The sequence below is a fragment of the Arvicanthis niloticus genome, chromosome 3, assembly GCF_011762505.2.
Source record: "Arvicanthis niloticus isolate mArvNil1 chromosome 3, mArvNil1.pat.X, whole genome shotgun sequence".
In the NCBI taxonomy this organism is placed as follows: Eukaryota; Metazoa; Chordata; class Mammalia; order Rodentia; family Muridae; genus Arvicanthis; species Arvicanthis niloticus.
The window spans coordinates 108,815,514-108,831,546 of record NC_047660.1 but is presented as its reverse complement, the minus strand read 5'-3'; the positions used below and the strand labels follow the sequence as shown (position 1 = coordinate 108,831,546).

Here is a 16,033-nt window from a genome sequence, read left to right as displayed (position 1 = left end):
TATTCTCTATGCTTTGGAAGGAGTCAGAAGAAGCACACTCAAGCTTGACAGAAACGTAATCTGTCTTGTGCCTCCATGGAGAGAGTTTTTTTAAGATCAAGGTTTCTAACCTTGACTGACCTCAGCCTCCTAAGAGAAGCTGATGAAGGGTCTGTAGGATGAAGCCGAAAGCTCAGATGTGACCCAGAAGGACTAGGGGAGACCCAGTTCTGTTCTAGGGGACTTCTGGGGTCCAGAGACCACAGACAGGCAATCTCAACAGTCGAGGAGTGTAAGCATCGTTTATTCTGTGTTGAGGGAGGAGCGATTTTCTAAGGGGCATGTCAGACTGGAGAGAGACCCCAGAGAAAGGCAGCCAGGTGTCCTGGGTATGCGCTTCTTTGTAATCTTGCTTCATGTATCTAAGTTTGCCATAGGGTGCTAGTTCTAGAGAAAGAACACTACCATATGAGCTGGCTTCACTCATATCCGGAATGCCAGTGAGTTGGAGTCAGGCTTCCATTGGTGAAGTCCCCATTCAACACAAACTCAGGCCTCTGAGGGATGCTCTGCCATGAAAGCTTCTTTCTGGGTGATGGTAGGAAGCAGTTTTGCTCTCTTCTTGGTGGCTGAGACATGGCAAACTAACTGAAGAGTCCCCTGGGCTTCTTCCTCTTGGACTTTACCAGCTGAGCCCTATGAATAGGACCTGAAGCAGCCTAGAGGGAAAGGAAACTCAATTACTCTGTTTTGAAACAGACCTCTTGGCTCCTGATTGGTTGAAGCCTTCTTAAAGTGTCTGACATGTTTTGAGGTTTATTCTAGGCAGTGCTGTAAAAGCCTAAGTGAGCATGTCCCTCATAGGCTGTCACTAGTAGAGTAAGGTGAAAAGGGAGTTGAGGTTCATTATTCAGCCTGAGTGGCAGGAGATAGCAAGGGAGGATATGGGCAAGCAAGAAGCTCTGCAATTTAGAATCAGCTCACAATTTCTCTCATACTGTCACGGCAGTGTCAACCAGGAGCAACTGCAGGGACCATGGCTGTGAGGTTACGGGTGCCAAGTTATGTCCAGTGCTCAGATAGCTGCCCAGGAAGGTGCTCATGTATGACTCACCTCAGGCTCATATTCAGGCTCTGAGAAGGTTGGAGTGGGAGAGATGGGCTGTTCTGGCTGGTTCAGAAGCTGGTTATCAGTTCCTTGAGGGGAGGTGCTGCTTGATGTCTGAGTTTCTCCTGAAATTAGAAAGATCAACAGAAGGTCTCAGAATAGAAGCATCTACCAAGCATTCGGCGGACGAAGGGCAGAGTTTGCTATTAATATATTAACAGATTGAAGGAGCCACTTTTTAGCTGACGTTGAGTAAACCCTGTTCCTATGAAAATTTCCAAGTCTCCTTCCAGCACGTAGAATGAGTTTCCTTGACTCACACGAGGTGGTCAAATCTCCAAACATCTCCTGATTCTCTGTCAGGTGACTTAATCTTAATTTTTCCACTAGCTCTCTTGCTAATTCATGAGCACCTGGGCCAGTGAGAATATTCTGTGGTGAGGTAAGTGTCCTGTATCTGTACTGGCCATATTGAGCACTTGATATGTGGCTAAAGTACACAGGAAATTAATTTTTAAATTTATTTAGTTTTTATTAATTGAAATGTAAATAGAGTATATGGTTAGAACTGCTAATCAGATAGCACGAACTTAAGCTCTAAGCGGACCACCCCAAGCAGACATAGCTGTGACTGGGAATACTCACCAGAGCCTTTCTGCTCCTGCCTTGCTTGGATCTGCTGTTTTGTAACTGCCACATACAGACTCTGCAGATTCATGGCAAACGGCTTTCCATCACCAACAGCACATGCCTCTGGCAATTTCTAGAGGAAAGGTGATACTGTCATTGGTCTGCCTGGAGATGTAGAGAAAAGAGAGCTGATATCCCACTGACAGAACTGCCATCAACCCCAAACAAATCTGTATGAAGAAGTATGATACAACACAGGGCTGCCATTTGAAAGTCTGCTGCCACTGCCAGCCCAGAGGCTTCCTGAGTGCTTTCCTCTGAAAGGCCACTCAGATGCCTCTCTCTGTTTCCACTTCCTGTAAGTACTCCACATGTCTCTTGCTCCTTTCTTCCTAAGAGATGACCTCTTCTGGGCCTGTTTTAGGACACTCTCTTTCGGGGTTGGCAGTACAGCTCATTGTATGCTTGCCTAGCACCTATCATTCAGAGCCCAGGAGCATCACCAGACAGAAGAGATTATCTGTGACTGGGAATACTCACCAGAGCCTTTATGCTTCTGCCCTAAGTGTCCCTGGGCTGTATGCTTTGCCATCTTAACTAAGTTTACTCCTGGACTTCCACAGAAGAATGAGAAAAAGAATGAAATCTAGGATGGGGAAGGGACAAATAGGAACAACAGAGTAAGAAAAAAGAAAAAAGTTCTGATGACATGATGCTAGTCAGAGTCAAAAGAGCTCGGAGAGCCGTCTGCCAGCTTCCACACTGGACTGTAACCCAGCTGTGCTCTACTGTGCTCCACATGCGCATCACTGGGTGATACTTCTCCCAAGGGGTTGAGAAAAGTTTCTCTTTTACAGAACAATAACATAAAGACACATACAGCACACAGATGCTATTTTTGCATTTATTTATTTACACATGCATGCATATATGCAAACACATTTGTAGCAGTCAGCAGTCAAACTGGGAGGTGGTTCTCTTCTGCAATCACATGGGTTCTGGGTATGGAACTCAGGTCATAAGACTTTGCAGCCAGCACCTTTATCTACTGAACCATCTTACAGGCTCCATAAGCAGACTCTTGCTATGGAGTCCCAAACCACCTGTACTTCAGGGTCCTGGAAAGCATCCAGAAAGCACTTCACCGGTTGGTCCCTAAGCATGTCATCAATGATAGTTCTCAGCCAAATCAGCAGGTCCATGTGAGCAGTCAAGCCAGAAGCTTACATGAAAACCAACCCTAAAATCCTTAGTCCATACATATCTCATGTCAAGGGCACCTCTCCTATGCTGTTAGGACTCTTTTCTTTACAGTGCAATACTTCATACATGTTAGGTGGATGCTCTACCACTAGGCTATATCTTCAGCCTGACATTAGTTTCTGAAACCCACTGTGGGGAAAGAAAAGAACTCGTGAGAAGTAGTGGATTGGGTGCTGGACCACTAGGATTACAGTTAGTCTTCCTCGAGTAGGGCAGAGGTTGAAAAATCTGTTGACCCAACAGGGGATAATAAACATTCATCCTCCTCCAACCTCACCTCATAAAGACTGCCTCAGGCTTGAACTTTCTTTCATTTTATTGCAATATAACCCAGGTTTTAATAAGGCTTGGACTTTCACTGGAAACTACAGACAATGAATCAGGGAGCCTAGAGTCTAAACTTTGCCTCCAGCAGTAATCCCCATGAGTTATCATATCAGCCATCTTCAACTACACTCCCTGAGGAGGGAACTGAAACTAAAGGTAAGCAGCAGGCCATGGCGCCTCTACCCTACCGCTCTTTACCAGGTTCAACTCTCTACTCCATAGGCCACTCCTTCCAAAAGATAGCCCTCTACTAGATGGGCAGCAAGCCCTGGCAGCAGAGACCAAAAGATTCTCTCCTTCAGTGTCTGGGATCTTTCTTCAAGAAATGCATACCCTCTCTAGTCATCCACACATGACTTGGTAGACACAGCACAGCCTGCATAAATAGGCTGGGCAGGGTCTAGACAGACCAGGGCCACTGACTCCTACCCTTCACATGGAATTAAAGACTCATTCTCTAGGCTTGATTTTTACCATCACATGTTCTTAACTCTGAAACAAAGTATTAGAAGTAAAAAGGGACTCAAGCCATGGCTACTCCAAATCTGAATCCAAATCTAGAAACCTAATCTTGGTCTTTCCTCTATTCTCCCCTTCTCAGAGAGACTGGCCCCATAGTTGCCAATGGCTATCCCACTCACAGGTCTAGCCTCAGAAAATTACTAGCAATATCATTTACTAAATGCCTACCTTGTGCACTGCTCTAAGTACTTTAAATATTAACCCATTTCCCCCCTCTTCTTCATTACCACTTTCCTGTCACCTAGATTAGCTTCTTGCCCATTGGGGACTCAACAGTTTGTGACTGAAAGGGCATGGAAGGCACTAGCAGGACACATTTGGCTGAGGTAGTCAGTCTCAACTAGTAAGCAGAAAAACAGTTAAATTCTAAGCAGTCTGCCTTTAGGAAATAAACATAAAACCACTACTCATTTGCTTCACTGTACAGCAGAACTAGTCAACATGAAAATACAGACTTTACCAGGTTCACAGTCTACAGTCTCTTACATCATAGTTTATGTTATCACTAAGGTGACAAGAAAACAGAACAGATAAAAAGGAAGCAACTGAATGTGGGGGCAGGGGAAAGGCAGCAACTGGTACAGACTGGAGCCCTTAAGGGCTCTCCAGGATCACTGACTCCCTGCACATCCTCCTAGAATAGCCAGGAAAGAGAGGTATATGGCCACCTGAGCTAGGAAAGGAGCAGCATTAGCTCCCAGGGCAGGACAATGGCAGGGGCGAGGTGAGGCAGGCCACAGAGATCAAAGCAAGAATGCTGGAGTCGGAACTAAGCAAAGTAAACAGTGTCTCCTGCTGTAAGTATGCCTAGCCAGGAGCACCATGTACCAGCATAGAGCGGGTCACTGACCAGAACAGCAGGGCAAGAAGAGTCAGGTGAGCCTACAGCATGACCATCCATCTGATTAGCCCAGAGACAATTCAAGCCTCGCCCCCTGGGGGGCTGGGATTATAGATAGCAGGCATTATAGGAGGAGGTGCAGGGGGTGGACACCTCAGTCCTGCCCTCCTCAGAACAGATCTGAGTGAAATATTGACCAGCCATCAGTGAAAGCTAACCTCTGAGAACTCACATTTGCATGTGTATGACAGGCCACACTTACGGTTTTGTTTTCTGTGTCAAGTGATCTGCTGTAACAGAATTGTAAGCCAATGGTGATCGGAACCCAGGGAAGACAGGGTGAACTCTAACTGAGCTCTTTGAAAAAGCCTCAGAAGTGGTGACACCAAGGTTAGCCTTGCACAGTTAGACTCTGAGCACCATGAGAATATATGTGGCACAAAAGTGTGAACAAGTGGGCTGGGTCATGCAGAGTGCAACGAGAAAGTTAAATGCACACCCACTGGATTGTAACCCTAATTCTTTTTGAATTAGGGTTACATCCTGGAGATTTCCTTGTTTTTCATAACTGACTTTCTCTACTTGATAGTGTTTGCCAAAGCTTCCTTGGTCCCCAAATAACACTGAAACAATGTGGACTCAGAACTCTCTGTTACATTCACTTCACTCCTAGTCCTTCCTCATCATTGACGGAAACCATCACAAGCACTGCTTGGCCGCCCATCACCACTGTAGAGCTCTCATCAGCCACTGTGTAACTCCCCTCAACACTGTATAAGCCTCTCAATCAGCCACTGTATAAGCCTTTCAACAGCTACTGTATAACTCCCCTCAACACTTCATAACCCCCATCACAATGTATAACCCCCATCAGCCACTGTATAACCTGTCAGCTTCTGTATAACCCTCTCATTAGCCACTGTATGACCCTTCATCAGTCTCCGTAGAACCCCCATCAGCAACTGTATGACCTTTGCATCAGCCACTATATAACCCTCCATCAGTCACTGTATAATTCTTCCATAGCCAACAAATGTTTACCCTCCTAAGACAATTCACTAGGGCTCTGGTTCCTGCTTACACCATGTAAGAAACTTTGAGGAAACCAGAATGACAGAACATCCTAGGATGTTTTTTCTTTTTTTTTTTTTTTTTTTTTTTTTCTTCAGCCCATCTTTGTCCCTAGGGCCCAAACTTACCACCTTCTTTTGCTGTCATCTCCACTTGATCAAATCCAAAACACATACCTATGATGCAGAAATTAGAGGAATCCCAGAGGATTTGTTGGCAAGAACTCAATGGGAACTTTTAACCAGGGACATGTGGTCTGCTCCCTCATTCTTTCTTCTGAGATGATCCAGAAAAGGAAGCTTTAGAATCCTGAGAAAAGCCCACACCAGTAATACACAGCTCCCCTATGGATATGTACTTCTGAGGACAGACTTAACAGATAGAAAGACCAGGGACAGCAAGCTAACCAGAACCCTCCAGCATCCTCCTTTCGGTTGCTTCTGGCATTTGTCCCAGAGTTAGCACCATTCCAAGGCCCAGGTACTTAACACTCATCCATCAAGGCTGAACCTCCAACATGAGATTGCCTTTAAGGTAAGAAGTTCTCACCCCACGCTTTCAAGGCGGCAAACTCTGCTGTCTCCCTAGAGTGCCCACACCTCCATCCTGGGACTCCTGGTGACTCTCTCAATTAGCTTCTCTTAGAGATAAGAAACAGCATTAGAAAACTCCTCTAAGGCCCTAACTGCCAAATAAGTAAATGGGAATGACATACATGATTTAGGATGTATCTAATGAGCTGGTCTTTTCAGCCATCTCTGGCAGCCTACTCACAGCTAAGAAACACCAAGGAGCTCAGGACTGAGCAGATGCTGCCCTCTGGAGGCTTCCACTCTAGGGAGAAGACAAATTTCATACTCTTAGGGGCTAGCAAGCTGGCTCAGTTCCCACTGATAAAGGTCTCCAAGCCTCATGTTCTGAGTTCAATAGCCAGGACCTACATGGTAGAAGGAAAGAACTCCCTCGTTGTCCTCAGACTTCCATATGGATGCCATGGCACAAGTGTGGCATGCTAAATTCTCTCTCTCTCTCTCTCTCTCTCTCTCTCTCTCTCTCTCACACACACACACACACACAGAGAGAGAGAGAGAGAGAGAGAGAGAGAGAGAGAGAGAGAGAGAAAGTCATGGGAAAAAGAAGAGTCCATAAAATAAAATTTACTTAGTCAAAGTATTGTAGAATGGGATAAGAATGTTATGTACTGTTTCATCCATCCATCTATCTATCTATCTATCTATCTATCTATCTATCTATCTACCTACCTACCTACCTACCTACCTATCTGTGCATGGGTTTCAGATCCCCTAGAGGTGAGTTACAGATAGTTGCAGCCACCTGAAGTGGTGCTGGTAACTGAACTCAGTTCTCTGGAAGAGCAGCAATCTCTAGTAACTGTGCAGCCATTTCTCCAGCCCTGTGATATAGTTCTAAACAGAGGTCAAAGAAGGTATCACAAAGTACATTTCAAAAAACTCTAAATGAAAGTGAGAGTAATCCATGTGGTTGAGTTGTTTTCAGGAACAGTCTGGTTTATGTCTACTACTCATTTTGATTATTATTAGATTATTGATTTTTAATAATATTTTAATCAATAATATTATTATTGATTATTATTATTATTATTATTATTATTATTATTATTATTAGCCCTATTCCTGTGCCAAGCTAACTCAAGGCATGTGTAAAGGACAGCACATACAGAGAAGCCGGGGTGTACTCCCGTTAACTTATTTCGACTGGCATCCCAAAGCACAGGTTTTCCAAACAATTCAGTGATTCATCAAGACACAGGTGAGGGAGAGAGCCCAGGGTCACCATCCCCTACCACCACACCACTTCCCTGCTGTGTTAGCAGGTCTGAAAGCCCCTGTTACTACACCAGAAAAACAAGTGATCATCAACTACTTTGGGAACACTAGTGCATGGCCTTGGGAGATGATTAATTAATATTGGTTTTTTTAGAAGATGTTTTTAAATTATGTGATACATGAAGGAAAGTTTATATGGTGGAATGACTGTAACTGTGGAGTCCAGAAGAGGATTTTGGATTTGGAGTCTTCAGAGCTGGAATTACAGTGAGTCTACCTGACCTGGAAACCAAGTGGTCTTAAGTGCTGAGCAACCTTTCTGGCCCTTAGTGTTTGTGAAGGACACCTGCCCAGTATGAGTTATGGTTCCTCAATTCCCCATACCAACAACTCCTATTGATTCTCACAAATCGCCTTTATTCTCCCATTTCTCAGAACCTGCTCAAGAGGCCAAGGCTTTACCCTCATTCCATTTGACCTTTGCAGGCAGGGAACAGAAACAAAAGAAGTTCAGTTATAACTCTTTCTGTGAAACACACAAAGCATGACCTCCCCTGGCATGCCATAGTATACATGTAGGAGTATGCATGTGAACATGCACGTGCATGTGCACACACACAGAGGCACAAACAATTTAAATAATTTTTAAAGTATTAACAGAACCCAAGCTACCTAGCAGTGTTTCAAATGGAAATGCTTTTTCAGGATGACTGGTATTTCTTGCTTCCTCCCTAACAGGGGTAGGAAAGGCTCTGCTACATCACTTCATAAGGGCATTTGGAAAGCAGAAAAACATGCACTCCAATCCGTCACCAAGAGGGCTGATGGACAAATGGTTTGGGGTGGGATTAATCTCTCAATTGCTTGGCGCATGAGAGGGAAACAAAGAAGACCGAGAGAACAGTAGCACAGTGCTGAGGCCCAGGCTTCAGATGACAACTGCCAACTGTCCCATCCTGCTTCCTCACAGCAGTTCACATGGATAGACAATTTCTGGGTTTTAGGCAAGACCTAACCATGAGAGGCTCTCCTGTTTTGTCCCTCACTGTCTGAACAGTTCCATACCAGCTGAATATGATCAAATACCCCATATGAGTTATGAAAAGACCATGATGAAACCCATTGTTTTATGCAAATAGTAACCAGTCATGAAGAGGGAAAAAAAAAAACCAAAAAAAACCAAAACCCGAGTCCTTTATGTGCTCGATGCTGAGAAACCTTGGTGACTTGGGAAAAGAACACACAGCATCCTAAGGGCATACTGTCCTTTAAGGTTCACGTGGGAGATTAACAACACAGCTGACACTGCTCAGTGTTTGGTCTGACTTCGATTTGTTTGGGTCTGTGCCTGTCACAAGGCCGCCTCTGACCACTGTGCCCTGCCATGAGTGACCTCCACGGTGATCCTCTCTCACTTGGTGCATTCACACTGTGCTGAGCTAGAGAGAAAAACAACTGAGCAATCTGGGTACAGTCTTATGTTTAGAGACCTTAAAACTAATTATGGCCTAGGGATCTTGAAAATTATTTAACTTATAGTCTACTTTGTGCCTCTCCCTTTTACAGTGAGGTGGAAAAACAGAGGCATGCTTGCAGTGATGTGCAAAAATCCATGTGCTTGTCTAGTCAACTGCCCCATCACTTTCTGAGGCCTTACATGAAACCGGTGTACTTTTAACATCTGGTTCTCACCCCACCCTGGAACTACAACAGAGATTAACACAGGGAAAAGCTCACACAGTTCCAGAGAAACAACAGTTCAGGTCATGTGTGTATTCAGATTGAAAAGAAGGGAGGTGAGAAGGAAGACTGCACAGGAAAAATCCAGGCAGAAGGCTGGAACAATGCTCCCAAGACTAAGAATTTGGTTGATTTGCTCTGATTTTTGAAAAAGCATCTCACTGGGTAGCTGGTCTTGAACTTGCTTGTGATCTTTTTGTAAATGTTACCACACCTGAATAACTTTACAATAATGTGATGCTGGAGGATCACAGATGCTAACCACATTCTCTACCATCAAGACTACCCAGATGCTGGGCTGTCATGGCGCATGCCTTTAGTCCCAGCACTTTGGAGGCAGAGGCAGGCGGATTTCTGAGTTCGAGGCCAGCCTGGTCTACAAAGTGAGTTCCAGGACAGCCAGGGCTAGACAGAAAAACCCTGTCTCAAAAAACCAAAACAAAAAAAAAAAAAAAAAAAAAAAAACAAAAAAAAAAAAAAAACAAAAAAAAAAGGACTATCCAGATTGCTCAGTTGTTTTTCTCCCAGCACTGTGTGGATGCGCCAAGTGAGAGAGTATCACCGTGGAGGTCAGTGGTGGCAGGGCACAGTGGTCAGCTGTCAAGAATAACTAACTTTTTAAATTAACCTAACAACCCTCCATATTTACCTTACCAACCAGGCACCAGAATCATTCTTATTTCATATATGAAAAAACAAAGGCCTGAATTGATTCTCCCAATGCACAACAGAATAAAAACATAGAAGATCCAGAGGGGTGACCTTTGGAACCTTTTCTTGACCCACTAGGTAGAAGACCTTATAGTACTACCATGGTCAAGTCCATTTCTCCCCTGAGAGGAAGCTGGTTCCTGTTCTGAGGTCCAGCAGCTACTAGAAAGTAGCTCTATCTCCCTTCTTAAGGCCCCAGATGATGACCCAGATGGAGAGAGAGGAAGAAGCAAAATGCTTTCTGGAGGAAGTAAGCTATGTTTAACTACTATACAGTCTCCCAGGGCACCAGAAAAATTACAAAATGACTGCGCTACAGGGAGACGCTAGATTCTGAATTGCCTTTAGAAAGAAGCATAGCCTCCCAGAGTCATTGCAGGAAAGCCCCAAAGAAAAATAATGGCAGAGGGAGTGGAAGTGGGGATGGGGGTGGGGCAGCTGCTCTTATAAGAGCCCTTTGTGGTAGCTGCCTCTGAAAGGAGGTTTTGCTAGACAAGGTGGAACTTCTCAAGGTGACAAGCAAATGGCACAGACTGAGCTGTGACCCTCTGCTCACTCCATAACCAACCCCCTTTCCTTTGGAGGGCCAGAGCCCAAACTGTCCCTGGAGCCCCACCCAGCCCCAGCACAAACCATGGCTTTCTAGTCTGCACAGCAACTAATGAGTAGCAAAGGGACTCGAGGGACCAAAGTGGTTTCCTGGGGGGATGAGTCCTCTGAGCCCCAAAGTAAGTGCAATCACAACTCCCTTCCCTTTGCTTTGCTCCCCGCTCCTTTCTTTGCCCCAAACAAGCAGCTCCTGTCCCTCTGGCTGTGGCTGGGCTGGCCTCAGAGGCAGTCTCAACATCAGGTTATCACATTTCTCAAATTCTGCCACCTCCACATCCCTTCCCAAATGGAAATGAAACAATGTGGCAGAACCAGAAAGAAAGAGCCTCACATTTAACAATAAACTGGCAGCTCTGCCCTGGGCCATTCGTGTTGTGCTGTGCGGACTTCACTACTTTCCAGGTTTCACGTAGATGAGAGGACAGTAGTCAGCTGGGCCTGCAGGTGCAAAGGTGAAGTGGAGGATCAGGAGTGTTCTCTGAAAGACCTCTGCCACCAAGGAGATTCTCTTTCACCCAAATTACATGCCTGACAGCTGGGAACACAGCCTACAGCAGGTTCAAGGGCTTCCTGCCTTCATCTGCCTGCTGCCTGCTGCCTGCTGCCTGCTGCCTGCTCTCTGGAGAGTGACACACTGTCTTCTCTCTGAGAAATCCTGTTCTACTAAATGATGTACCACTTTCCCAAACATACATATGTGCAAATATGCATACAGACACACACACACACACACACACACACACACGTTCATCAAGTACTGGAAAATATGTGAAATAACCTAAACTCTCACAATATTAGGACCAGTAAGATGACTAAGCTAGAAAAAGTACCTTCCCTTGCAAGTTTGACAATCTAAGTTCAATCCTGGGAATCCACAGTGGACAAAGAGAACTGACTCCAGAAAGCTGTCCTCTGATCTCTACATGTGTGCTCCCCACGACTCCCCCCCTCACACACGCGCACACACACACACAAACACACATCACTAGTAAAAATTTTAAAAATCTTTAAACTCTCAAATACTGTTTTATGGGAATAAAATGATGTGATCACTTTGAAAAATGATTTGTCAGTATCTACTAAATCTAAATATTCACATATTACCTATGAGCCAACCATTCCAGTTCACTGTGCTCATTCAAATACAAAGAGACAGATTGTGGCCCAGCCTCGCAGTAAAATAGCATACAGAAATGAAATCCTGCCATATATACAATGAATAAACTTCATAAGCAGAGTGAAGAGGTCAGGCAAACTGAATGCATTCAAGACTACAGCATTTGGATAAGATTTTAAAACAGGCAAATTCATGAAATTCTTAGGCAAATGGATGGAACTAGAAACTATCATCCTGAGTGAGGTAACCCAATCACAAAAGAACACACATGGTATGCACTCACTGATAAGTGGATATTAGCCCAGAAGCTCCCAATACCCAAGATACAACTTACAGACCACATGAAGCTCATAAAGAAGGAAGACCAAGTGTGGGTGCTTCAGTCCTTCTTAGAAGGAGTAACAAAATACTCATGGGAGCAAATACAGAGACAATGTGTGGAGCAGAGACTGAAGGAGAGGCCTTCTGGAGACTGCCCCACCTGGGTATCCATCCCATGTGCAGTCACTAAAGGCAGACACTGATGTGGATGCCAGGAAGTGCATGCTGACAGGAGCCTGATATAGCTGTCTCCTGAGAGGCTTTGCCAGAGCCTGACATATACAGAGGCAGATGCTCACAGCTAACCATTGAACTGATCATGGGGTTCCCAATGCAGGAATTAGAGAGAAGACTGAAGGAGCTGAAGGGGCTTGCAAGCCCATGGGGAGAGTGACAATACCAACCAACCAGAGCTCCCAGGGTCCAAACCACCAGCCTAGGAGCACATAGGGAGGGAACCATGGCTCCAGCTGTATATGTAGTGAAGGATGGCCTTGTCAGACATTAATGGGAGAGGAGGTCCTTGGTCCCGTGAAGGCTGGATGCCCCAGTGTGGGGGAATTCAAGATCGGGAGGTGGGAGTGGGTGAGTGGGTGGGTGGGTAGGGGTACATCCTCATAGAAGCAGGAGGAGGGTGAATGGGATAGGGGGTTTCTGGGGATGGGGGAATGGGGAAAGGGGATAACATCTGAAGTGTAAATAAGTAAAATATCCAATAAAAAAGAAAACTGTCAAAAACCAGGCAAATTTAATAATTACGTGAGAAATCAGGACACCGGTTACCTTTCTGAGATGGGAGGTGAGTACTTTAGAGGCTATTTATTTTTATTTTCTATGTATGACTATGTCTGCACCACATGTGTGCAGTCCCCTCTGAAGCACAGAAGAGGGTGTCAGAGCTCCTAAGACTGGAACTATAGATCATTGTGAACCACCATGTGGTTGCTGGAAATTGAACCTGGGTCATCTGGAAGATACCAGTGTTGTTAACTGCTAAACTATCTCTCCAGCCCCCAAACTTTTAATTTTTGATTTGGGTGCTGGTTACACAGCTGTACATTTTATGACAATTCTCCAACTTAGATGCTTATTGGCATTTTAAAAAATAAGCATCCTATACTTTAAGTGGGTTTCTTGTTGTTTTGAGATAGGATCCTACTATGTAGACTTGACTGCCCTGGAGCTTTAAACATAGACCAGGTAGCTTCGAGCTCATGGGGCTACACCTGCTTCTGCCTCACAAAGACATGTGCTACCATATCCAGCCACACCTTACATTTTGATTCAAAATATTTATTAATAAGAGAAAAAACACCCTGAAAACAGATAATTCCTCAAAGAAGTAACAATTGGTTACTCTATGATTTAAATGTTGAAAGCTGAAAACATGATCACATGGTAGTGTGTACATTTTGGAGGATGTGAATAAGGATGTAGGTTTTCATTAGAGGGTAAAGCTCTGTATTCAAACTTCAGCACCACAAAAACTATTCACAGATATTCACTGAAGCATTGTTCATGATAGTCAAAGAGTAGGGTGAACTCAAATGCCATCACAGATGAATGGACAAACAAAATTATGGCATATCTGGGCTGGCGAAAGGGCTCAGTGGGTAAAGGTGCTTACCACATGCAAGCTTGGTGACCCGAGTTCAGTCATCAGAGCCCATATCACACCATGGTGTCCTTGCCTCTCCACCCCCCAAATCATGTCCACCTACATACTTACATACAGACAATAATTATAATATAATATAATATTAAAGTTTTTTTTTAAAGATGCCACCAAGCCAGACAACCTAAGTTTGATTTCTAGGACCTACATAGTGGAAGGAGTCAAATGATTCCTGCATGTTGTCCTCTGGCCTCCATATGCTTGTTATAGCACCCCCTCACATATACACAAATAACCATAGTTAAAAACATCCCCCTGCTGAGTGTGGTAGCAGATACATTTAACCCAACACTCAGGAAAGAGAGGTAGGCAGATCTATGAGATCCAGGCCAACCCAGGCTACCGATCAAGTTTCAGGAGACCTGGAGCTACATACGGAGATCTAGACAGTCTTTAAAGGGCTTCAACATAGTCAGTAGCACAGGTGCCCAGTGCATTAGAAACTGGAGTCAGCATGAAACTGAATACAGGAAAACCTCAGATTCTAAAATCAAACAGACCTAGTTTTGAATTAATCCATTACCTACATACTTGCTTTATTATCTTGGACAAACAACTTAATTTTTTTGTGCTTCAACTTTCATACAATAAAATTAGTAAAATAAAGGCTGGGGATGCTGCTCAGACTAGCATGTGTGAGGCCCTAGATCTAATCTACACACACCCACACACACACACACACCCACACACACACAGAGTCCTTATCCATGAGTGTTACAGGAGATATTTAAATGGAGTTTTCTTGGGCCAACTATCTAAGCAGCAGCTCTGCTTAGCTCTGCTGCCATGTTCAGCAGCCAGAGGCCACGTGCACGATGCAACTAGAAACGGCCAGCCAGAGACACCGGCCCTGCCACCCAGGAGATGCCCACGTGGGAGATGGCTCTGCCAATCTTCCACGCTGTCTCCACAAGGCTGGGCTGAGCCCAGACCATCCTGCCATCCACATGGTACCCGGTAGAAATGAGACTCTGATGCTTAATGATTAACCAAAGACTTTATATGTTTGGTAATGCTCAATTAACAAGATGCTCACATAATTAGAAGTGTTAACCAATTAACTAACCTAGATATAAGTTGTTACCCAGGACTGCTCTCAGTCCAAGTGTGGTTCTCCATCCTCCATCTCTGTCTTCCTCGACTCGCTCCTCCTCTCTCCCCTCCTCTTCCTCCCTTACTCTTCCCACCTTAGCTCCTCTCAACTTACAGGAAAAAATCCCGATACATATCACCCTTCCTGTTAAAATAAAAAAAAAAAAACTTTCTCTCAAAATACAATTAGAGCACAATTATACTAATTTGTATGAGTAAGGTACAAGATAGACCTAATACCCCGTCCATCATTTTTGTCAACTGTTTGTAAACAGAACCTCCATCATCTCTCCTAACTAAAAGACTTAGTTCTGAACCTGGCTTTTGTCCTGGGTTTAGAATGAATGTCAGCTGAAAACCATCCTCTCAAACCTGTTCTCTCAAAGTAAATAGCCTGGGTTGGCTACAAGACTAAGTCTTCAACCCCGTCAGAAATCCAGAATGACTGAATTAACTGAAGATATGGGAAGCACAAAACATAGCTTCTAAAATTTAGCCAATTTATAGAGACTGCTGAACACCTGGTCAGTCCCTTACTTCAAAACATTGGAGCATCTGGTCTTCAGCCTTCTGGCCCAGGATCATCTGACAGACCTAGTGATGCAGAATTATTAAGGGCTGATTACTCTGTCTTGGCAGATATAATCAGTCGACTATTCTACAAGTGTGTCCTTTTCTGAACAGTAATTTGTCTGTAGATGAAAGAGGCAATTCTTGCCTAGTGGCTGTCTCACCACAACTGGAGTAACTCCAAAGATGCTCAATTTCTTCTTAGGATCCAAGACAGGGAAGCTGTCAGGAGGTCTCTAATTATTCTGAGGACTTCTGACGTTTTTGAAAACCAACTATCTATGTAAAGCAGTCTAGACTGTTGTCCATTAAATCCTCTCAGCTATTTCTAATTAAAATCTAGAAAACACCCTAACAGTAAACTCAGAGTTATGAATCTCTTCCTCATCTTGCTCCTCCTCTTCCCTCTCCTCTTCCTCTCCTACTCCTCCCACCTTAGCTCTTTCCAACTTGCAGGGGAAAAATATCCCACTACACATGAGGACTGTCACAATGATTGTCAAATGAGATGATGTAAGTAATGTATTAATTCTGCTTCCTAGAGAGTTCCAAACACTCTCTACTACTTGAAGGCAACCAGGAAAGATACTTAGTTTTAGCACAACAGTAGGTTCTATAGTCAAACCGCTATCGTTTAAGTCTATGGGTC

General features: G+C 44.3%; 1 protein-coding gene across 5 annotated transcripts in view; it reads right to left on the bottom strand.

Moving 5' to 3' along the window:
* Window positions 1-265: 265 nt before the first annotated feature.
* Nhej1 (non-homologous end joining factor 1) overlaps window positions 266-16,033 on the bottom strand; it is an 87,439-nt gene continuing 71,671 nt past the window's right edge. For all 5 annotated transcript variants that reach the window (XM_076931645.1, XM_034498442.2, XM_076931647.1 and 2 more), the window contains 3 exons: window positions 1,733-1,850; window positions 1,094-1,212; window positions 266-698 (listed from right to left, as the gene is read on the bottom strand). In XM_076931645.1, the coding sequence (XP_076787760.1) occupies window positions 624-698; window positions 1,094-1,212; window positions 1,733-1,850 (312 nt within the window). In that variant the 3' untranslated portion in view covers window positions 266-623. The remainder of the gene's footprint in view (window positions 699-1,093; window positions 1,213-1,732; window positions 1,851-16,033) is intronic.